The sequence below is a fragment of the Umbelopsis ramanniana genome (genome assembly GCF_025399195.1).
Source record: "Umbelopsis ramanniana AG unplaced genomic scaffold K450scaffold_82, whole genome shotgun sequence".
NCBI classification, from domain to species: domain Eukaryota; kingdom Fungi; phylum Mucoromycota; class Umbelopsidomycetes; order Umbelopsidales; family Umbelopsidaceae; genus Umbelopsis; species Umbelopsis ramanniana.
In genome coordinates, this window is record NW_026252168.1 from 67,280 (window position 1) to 75,971 (window position 8,692).

The following is an 8,692-nucleotide window of genomic DNA, read 5'->3' on the forward strand; positions in this document are numbered from 1 at the left end:
ACCTTTGTGCATTACATAAATTTGTTGTAAACGAGCTCTGTCACTGTCGAGCTACTTTGGTTAGGTCGCTAAAACTAATTATTTAACACCGTGACACTCGAACAAAGGTTGCTGCACGATACTTCAAAGACTGATTGTAAAGATGCATCATCAACCCCACAATACTGTTCTCCTTGCACCTCGGACTTGCAAATGTAGTTTCCACCACTCCACATTTGTTTGAATAGCGCAAAAAACTTGTATTGTACAGTATTAATTTACTTTAAATTATTTTGATTGGTGTTGGTTAGGTATTTGGTAATATGGGGTCTTATATCAGCATTCCTTCATCTTCTCGGTCGACAACAAGGTAGACCAATATGGAGAGTAGTAGAGCAATCACAATGTATTCAATCTCCGGACCTAAGGGTACGATTAGGATCTGGGAGTAACACGACCGTCAAATGCATCAGTGCCTTACCTAAAGTGAACATTGGCGACAGGGGTGCTTCTGGTATCGTAGATGGATCATCGTGGTTGATCAGTTCTGAAGTCTTCGCCTGCCTTGTGGTAGGTTGATCCGCTTTATCTGGGGTATCTTCTGTATCTGAAAGCTTTTCAAGGCTAGTTGATGAACCGTGCTTCGGTTCAAATTGTTGCGGCACATCTGAAATTTCGAAACAAGTCTTAAATTTGATATTCAAAAGCACTATGATTTCCGCACTCTTACCGTGTGTCAGTGCCGTCTTTGAAGATTGGTCCATGCAATCCTCTAATTCTTTTATTCGCATCCGTAATGAGTCCCTCTCTTGTTCTAACGCCGTACATAGTGCCTTCACTCTTCCCAGTTCTTCGTCCGTTTGCTGGGTTTCGCTTTCGCTGATCTCACTTTCGTTCGTTCTAGGATGATCTACATCGTTTGCCGACGATGGTTCAGATACTTGCTGACTTAATTCTTCGTCTTGCACACTACATTCATTCGTTATCATAGTCGCTGCTTCCCGGAGTCGCTCAACTTCCGCACGGAGTTCTCCTTGAGTTATCTCTAACTGCATTTTTTGATCGGTTATATGTTGTAAATTTTGCTCCAGACTGTGAACAACTTCTTGTAACTCAACAACTTGGCCATGCGATTCATCTTGGTTTTGGGAGGCGCCATTCGATTCCTGTTCCAACTTGGTGGCCTGCATCCTTATAGTTTCTCGTAAATCGTCTATGATGATCTGCAATTCAGTATTTTCCCGCCTGAGACGTTCTGTTTCCCCTTTAGCATTATGCTCGACACGCCGATCTTCAGGAGAGGACTTTGTGTGATTAGACAAACTAGGCTAAAATTCAGCAAACACGATTTTTTTTTAGTGTGCGATAGGTAAGGCATTGTATCCATGCATCTGCAGATACGTACCACTGGCTTATCGTTCGACCCTTTTGAAGCAGATATTGATCCAGACGTCAAGATTAATTTCGTCAAGTGATCAATTCTATAGTTCAAACGCCATTAACACTTTGATTCGTATATCTATCAAAAGTATCCTAACCCACTTACCTCTCCTTCAAAGCCGTTCGTACAAGCTGCATTTCCATTAACTGCTCTTCATGCTTTTTTGTATGGTTAGCTGATGATTTGTATTGGTCATATACTAATTTTGCAAAGAGCTAACCTTTTGCTTTTCCTGCAACAAAGTGATATTGGTTTCCCTCTCTCGCGAAAAAACTTCATTGTTGGACTGTAGTTGCACTCGCAAATCGTTGATCTCATTTCGGTACTTCTGTAATAAAGCTTTGTCGTCTATGATCTAACAATGCAGAACGTCAGCAAGGTTACACATTAATGTTATATTGCAAAATACGCACTTCATTTGTGGCAGCTGCGGTCACAATTCTCTTGACTCTAGATGCAAACTTGAGCGTGTTTTGTGATTCCTCCAAGTTGTGATGACTTGGACTAATCGTACATATGACAGCAATCCGTGCATTTCCAGATAAAGATGACTGTAGGATGCGAGTAAGCTTGGAGTCTCGATAGGGTATATGGGATGACCTAATGACGAAACGTTAGTAGTAGGCCAAAGCACTCAATAAAATGGTGATTACTTACACCTTGTCTTCAGTAAGTTTCGAAATAACGGTTCCTAGCGTAAGCAGACTTCACAAACATGAGCATAAATGTTTCGAATATGCTAATGGAGCATCCGTAATTACCTCTTATTAATGAAAGCTCCTTCTTTTCGCCGATCTGTTTGACTTGCTGCTTTCTCTGAACCAGCTAGATCTATAAGATTCTAATAAAGAATAAGCCTGATAGCCTTACTTCATTGGTTTATAATGATTATATTTCTTACAAGCTGCGATACTTGCACAGAGCGTCTTTGATCAGTGCGTAAGAAGGAGTTGTGTTTTTGTATAGTCGGACTACCTGGCATAGAACCAGGTTCTTTTTCACGGCTTTCGACAATCTATCAAGAGAATGAGCATTGCGTTCAAATTGTGGCCGACATAGATCAAGGATACCAACCAATTGAAACACAGTGTGCGATCTGCTGCTGTGCAAATTGAAATCGGTACTGCTAACATGCCTATTCGCTAATGAAGCGACCAAGATATTGAAATTAGTGAATGAACATTACGAAAGCGCATTAACAAGAACACTACCTTCTCCTCTTTGTATAACCTTCATTACATGCCTTGGGCTCGTTACAATCTCTTCTTTCAGTGAGCTCACATATACGCCACGCTAAAGATAAGGTGAAGTTAGTAACTATGAAAGGAGTGAATCGAAATTAGCTCCAACCAACCGCACCTTTTTGTCTTCGTGAATTCGTAGATCATCTGAATCCGGGGCGAGAAGATCCTTCAATGTCTCATTATAAATCTCAAGATAGGAGACGCGCAACAAAAATTCTTTCTCTGTTGTCTGCAGCATATACAAATAAACGAAGATCGGAGAATCTGTCATTATCAACCCTAATTCCTGAACTGTAGGAGAGATCGTATACCTCACTGATGATGGCAAAAACATCGTTGACAGCTCGTGGGACTACTCCAGGTTCGTCCTCCGTACCTTTTAAATAATAAATGAGAGTGAGCTTATCAAGTTTCTACTCAAAGCTTGGAAAATGCGACAGCTGATAAGATGAGCTTACATACCTATCTATATTCGAAAGTAGTCATTCATACTACATCAATAACTGATACTAGACCTATATTTTACTGCTCATGTTGACTCACCATCGTCTGTTATGAAGATACTTTAGACAGAGAGCGCGATTCTACTGGCCTACCTCCATCTATGTTACTTACATATGTTTTACCACTGGCCGTTTGGCCATACGCAAAAACAGTACCTATGAGTGTATATAGTGAGCTTAGAGAGATTGGCTCCAATCGCAATTTGTTGTTACTTCTAAATACCATTGTATCCTCTCATTGTCGATCTATTGCAAGAAATACTTTTGTTAAACGCAGATCCAAAAAAGAGAGTAACTAGAAAGTATCTATAACTTACTGAATAACTGGTCGTACGCTTTTTCCGTATAGTAGTTCATTGTCGCTTCCGTAAAAGACATTATCTGCATTGAATATGCTTTATTATTTGGGAAATCCTGACTTTAGCCTTGCCAACGAACTGGTGCATATACATACCATAAAGAAAGTCTTTGCGGACTTTACCTGGCTTTGCAGCCCATAGGTCCGTTAAATGGATATTATTATGAGTTGTGTCCACTTCCCAGCATGCTTCAGAGTTTTTGGCCAACTCGGTTTTAGATGGTGGCCGACAGCGAACAGTGACTTTAACAGAGTCTTCTTCACTCACTGGGAACCCAGTTGAAGCTGTAGGAGTTATGAGTGGGGATACTGACGCGACAGAAGGAGTATCAGAACGATATAGTGGTGGTGGAGATATGATTCTGTTGGATTCCTCATAAATCGCTGAATGCCCTGGTAAGGATGAGCGTTTAGCACTTGTCATTGCAGATTAAGCTGAGGAGGCATACAAAAAAGGGCGAAAGAGCAAATGTGAGTGTTTTACCCTTTATTGGCAGTCACGCAATCATTCCTGGCTTGCAGTTTTTGGCCTCATTTCCCACCTTTTGCCAATAAATACGCAAATTTCTGCGATGTTTTTATCCCTTTTTCCAAACGAATTGCTAAATTCATATGATCATTACAAACAAAAGTACAGTTGTTCTGATTACAGTATCATTTTCTTAGCCAGATAATCTATTTTTGCGATTGCTGTAAGCATTTTCATCAAAAAGGACTACTTCTTTGTTTTATACCATCCTATAGTGATCAACGATCCCAAAGTTCTTTTTTCAGGAGATGAGCGTAGGGCATAATAGCTATGGCCTTGTTGCCTGGCTTTGTAAACTCCATTTTCAGGCACGTCTGACTTTGAATTCGCACTGCCCCCAGACAGAATGGGTTTGCCCTGCTTACCACGTTCTCCGACATCGTCAGTAAACCCTCCATAGCATCTCCATTTAGCTACTTAATGCAAGGCATGGAGGCTAGTCAAGGAGTCCAATCCGAAGATCGCACAACAATCCTGGAAGAGCAAATTCGTACCTTACAAACCGAAAATTCCACACTAAAGTCAAAATCCAGAGTAAGCTTATCACTCATAATCGGTATTCGCAACAAGCCAACCATGCTCAATCTCCAATCTAAAACTTCAGGAATTAGAGAAAAAACTCGAACAAAATAATGGCCGGCCACTCACCCCTAAGCTAGGAAACTCGGAGTCGCTAAAGAATTTCCGCGAGGATGAACAGGTCTGCTGTAGGACTGCATTGTATCAAGGAAATATTGTATCGTATTTACCATTAAATGGCCTGTAGATCCAAGAACTGAAGTCTCAACTCAAAAGCAAACAAGATGAGTTAAATAGGGTGCAAGAATCCCTCAAAATTCGAACAAGTATGGCCCTTATCCTTTAACAACCCCACTTTGTTCAATACTAAACACCTCCAAAACAGATGATTATGAGGAAAAGCTTAAGAGAATGCGAGGTAACGATTTCATCACTCGACTCTTTTGATGGAAACAGTATATTAAGTAGATATATGCAGGTATATTTGCTCAAGCAAGTAAAAGTCTTGACGAATACCGAGCTACCATTGCGAAACAAACAGAGCAGATCAGTTCTCTCGAAGAAACAGCAGCGGCATCTCAGCAGAGACTGGAAGAAGTAGAGATGGAACTAAACAGCAAAGGAGGTACGAGAATGCTTATAAAGTCTTCATCGTTTGTTGTGCATTTCGACTCACGTTGTAACAGAGACGTTGGATACTTTGGAATCCGAAAGCAAAATGAGGGACGGGCAATACGGTTCGAAAATAACCGAGTTGGTAAGGATCTTAGCTATAAAATTTTGAAGACAAACTTTTGTATACAGCATGAATGATTTAACGCCGCGCCTCTGTAGGAAATGAAATTGAGGCAATCTACCTCACAGTTGGCGCATACTACTACTGAGTTCCAACAGTATAAGCAGCGGGCAAACACGCTTTTGCAGCAAATGAGTCCGGATGACAACGAAGATACATCAAGAACAGCAATGCTGGAAAGCGAACTTAGTCAACTTAAGCTTGAGAGAACGTAAGTCATTATAAAATCATCGTGGTGATAGAGGATCGCTCATAAGAACTTTTTACAGCGAGCTTGTGAATGTTTCATCCACGTCCGCCAAACGAATCAAAGTCTTGGAACAGGATTTGCGGCAAACCTTGGAGACGGTAGAGCAGTTGCAAAAGGAAAAAAAGAATGCTGGTAAACTTGAAAAACAATGTGATCAGCTTCGTAGAGAGCTTTCGGAATTGCGTCAAGCAAAAATTGATGAGAAGACTCGTTTTGAAAAAGGTATCCTATTTCATTCTATTCCATTAAAATGAGAGGCAATATGTAAATATGCTAATCTCGTCTTTCAGAATTGGAGGATCTACAGGCTCAGTGTGTAAACCTGCAAGCTGTCAAATCCGAACCCGATCATATTCCAGAACATGCCAATGACATTGATGGAGAAAAGAAGGAAGAAAGTGATCAATTGAAGGCTACCATCACAAACCTAAACGACGAAATAACGTGTTTAAAGGCAGAAGTGAAGAGTCTTGAGGGTGCACTTAAAGAAATACAGAAGGCACCAGTGTTCGAAAGTCAAGACAGTATTGAGATGGACCCTAACACAACTGACCAACGCTCGGTCGGACCCCTTAGCCCGAATCCAACTCACACATCATCACCTACCACAGGAAGTGTTTATGGTGAGGGAAAAGAAAATTTGTTTGTATTCAATTTCTCATTTTAATGGTATTTTTTAGCCTCCTTGTCGAATTTGTTATCGCCAACACAGCTGTTTGGAGGTAGCGAAACATCAGGAGGCGTGTCCCCTGCAGGAGAACAAATCCCAAGCAACAATAGCTCTCTAATGAAAGAAAAGGAATACCAGCAACAGTTGAAGTACCTTGCTGAAATGTTGAATGACAGTGAAAATGTTGTTATGACATTACGTGCTCAAGAGAAGGTATGTGTGATTCTGGATTTTTCTTCACTGTACCATTTGAAGTTAATACCTAGAATATTTTGTCAGACACTAAAAGAGGAAATAAGGTAAAACATAACATGATGTGTGTATCGAGTTTTGAGAAGGTTCTAAAATGACCGTAGAAAAATGGATGCGTTCGACCGCCGACAAAACCTCAACATCGAATACCTCAAGAACGTGTTTTTCAAGTATCTGAAAAGCGAAAACAAACAGGTGAAGCATAAATACCGTGACCTCCTTGTTGCCTTTGCATATGAGCTAATGTATTGTTTTCCGAGTAGACAATGGTGCCTATTTTAAGCAAGTTATTAAGTCTAGACGATAAAGAAACGCAAGAACTTCAAATGCAGTCCAATCCGGGCCAAGCACCCAAAAGTGGGGGGGTGTCAAGTTTATGGAGCTAGTTTTTCAAGAGTCGGCTGTACCAATTCCGAGCCGGAACTGCATTGTATATAAAATCGCCGCTTTGAATAAATTTAGCACGCTGGGCGTACCTCATTACTGCACTTTGCTTTCTTATTTTCTCATTGCGAAATGTCGTCCAACTTCCCTCAAGGTTACTTCTACATTAAGAGCCGCCAGAATGGCTTTGTACTTGACGTGTTCGACGGTGGCATGTCGGTAAGTGCACACTGGCAGAACTGAGCAAGTGACAAAAGACGCGACTGGCTAACTCCATCTTTTGATCAACCGCAGAACGATACTCAAATTATCGTGTATCCCCAGGTATTTAACACGGTCTAATAGCATATCATACTTGTTGGACATCATTAATGAAATCTCGGTTTTATACAGAAATATAACGATGCTTCTAACCAGGTAGGTTGCGTTTGAAAAAGTGGCCTTCGGTATGCCAAGCGCATCAGCCTTACGCCTAGAACTGCATTTAGCTCTGGTCATATGATGATGGCTTCCTCATAAACAAGAAATCAGGACTTGGTATGGAAAAGACAGCAACTTAACCCATCCCCGTGCTATCTTCATACTATCAACCCTTGCTAAGATTCACTTTCTCGTACATATTAGTTCTTGACATCCGCGGTGGAGAGCTGACTAGAGACAAACCCATCATTCAATATGCCCGTAAAATGACTCTGTAAGATGATGATGAAAGTCACCGCGATCTTCATACTGCAAATCACAGAGGTTTAACATGTGCACGTTTATAGGGCGCACAACCAAAAATGGGGTTACCATGACGGCTTTATTCATGTACTTGCAGATCCAAGACTGGTTCTCGATATTCGGGTAGGTTCAGTACCGTAACTTTCTCACCTGATGGTCCACGCCTGTAATCTGAAGATTGTTTTCTATTCCGTAGGGCGGTATTAGCAAAGAAGGATCCCAAATTATCCTTTATGAACGCAAGCATCAGAACAATGCCAATCAGCAGTGGGTTGTAGAACCTTTTGGCAACGCTGGTGGACAATACGGTATGGCCAGCAATCCTATGCAACAAACAATGGGAGGTTATGCTCCGCCACCGGGCTACCAACAACCTGGCTATCAACAACCCGGTAATAGCTGGGGAGTACCTCGTCCAGAGGACCTCCATGAGGCACATCGAGAGGTTTACAAGGAGAATAAAGCTCATCTGTCGCATGAAATCATCGCTGGTGCCGCTGCATTTGAGGTATAGTACTATGATATTCGACTGCTTACCATTCAATAATACTAATGGTATCTATAAAGGCCGTCCGTGCATATGCACGCCATCAGCAAAATGAAGGAAAGCCCATTGCCCACCCGCACGCAAAGGAGGCTATTGCCGCTATTGCTAGTGCCGAGGTATGTTGTTAGTATAATATCAGTAATAGTGCCAATCAGAATCTAATGACAATACCACTATGTCTGACATCTTAGGTCGTGAAGTTGCTTGAGCAGCATAACTGGGGAGGTGACAAGGAGCAAGCAAAGAAGGCAGCTGAGCAGGCAGCTCAAAATTACTACACTCGAGAATATGAAGGGTATTGATTTGACTTTCCTCTTCACCATTTTGCTATTGAGTACATACCAACAAACATACCTTCTCAGTTTTCCAAGCGTACAATAGTTCCACAATTGTTGCCATAAATACAATGCAGTTTTTCCTAGGCAGAACATGATTGCGTTCGCAAAATACATTTATGTTTTACACGCTTTCTGTATCTTTTTCCTATATGCTATGCC

General features: G+C 41.3%; 4 protein-coding genes across 4 annotated transcripts; 3 read left to right on the forward strand and 1 right to left on the reverse strand.

The window, feature by feature from the left end:
- Window positions 1-214: 214 nt before the first annotated feature.
- K450DRAFT_260714 (uncharacterized protein) lies at window positions 215-3,954 on the reverse strand. The gene is made up of 19 exons (XM_051592200.1): window positions 3,840-3,954; window positions 3,622-3,714; window positions 3,485-3,548; window positions 3,391-3,413; window positions 3,276-3,323; window positions 2,976-3,040; window positions 2,780-2,893; window positions 2,632-2,713; window positions 2,495-2,562; window positions 2,322-2,435; window positions 2,182-2,261; window positions 2,078-2,125; window positions 1,834-2,020; window positions 1,641-1,775; window positions 1,526-1,578; window positions 1,385-1,460; window positions 1,098-1,307; window positions 461-580; window positions 215-402 (listed from the first exon to the last, which is right to left on the reverse strand). Exons 1-18 carry the CDS (start codon window positions 3,901-3,903, stop codon window positions 521-523), a joined length of 1,584 nt encoding a protein of 527 aa, XP_051440692.1. The 5' UTR covers window positions 3,904-3,954; the 3' UTR covers window positions 215-402; window positions 461-520.
- A 440-nt stretch (window positions 3,955-4,394) lies between these two features.
- K450DRAFT_260723 (uncharacterized protein) lies at window positions 4,395-4,928 on the forward strand. The gene is made up of 3 exons (XM_051592201.1): window positions 4,395-4,588; window positions 4,659-4,754; window positions 4,821-4,928. The coding sequence occupies exons 1-3, from the start codon at window positions 4,475-4,477 to the stop codon at window positions 4,917-4,919; spliced, it is 309 nt and encodes a 102-aa protein (XP_051440693.1). The 5' UTR covers window positions 4,395-4,474; the 3' UTR covers window positions 4,920-4,928.
- A 423-nt stretch (window positions 4,929-5,351) lies between these two features.
- K450DRAFT_260730 (uncharacterized protein) lies at window positions 5,352-6,755 on the forward strand. Its single transcript, XM_051592202.1, has 4 exons — window positions 5,352-5,580; window positions 5,639-5,841; window positions 5,910-6,242; window positions 6,300-6,755. Exons 1-4 carry the CDS (start codon window positions 5,411-5,413, stop codon window positions 6,590-6,592), a joined length of 999 nt encoding a protein of 332 aa, XP_051440694.1. The 5' UTR covers window positions 5,352-5,410; the 3' UTR covers window positions 6,593-6,755.
- A 104-nt stretch (window positions 6,756-6,859) lies between these two features.
- K450DRAFT_260741 (uncharacterized protein) lies at window positions 6,860-8,692 on the forward strand. The gene is made up of 10 exons (XM_051592203.1): window positions 6,860-7,144; window positions 7,220-7,249; window positions 7,319-7,342; window positions 7,414-7,439; window positions 7,699-7,771; window positions 7,845-7,956; window positions 8,113-8,156; window positions 8,216-8,311; window positions 8,396-8,490; window positions 8,558-8,692. Exons 1-10 carry the CDS (start codon window positions 7,058-7,060, stop codon window positions 8,574-8,576), a joined length of 606 nt encoding a protein of 201 aa, XP_051440695.1. The 5' UTR covers window positions 6,860-7,057; the 3' UTR covers window positions 8,577-8,692.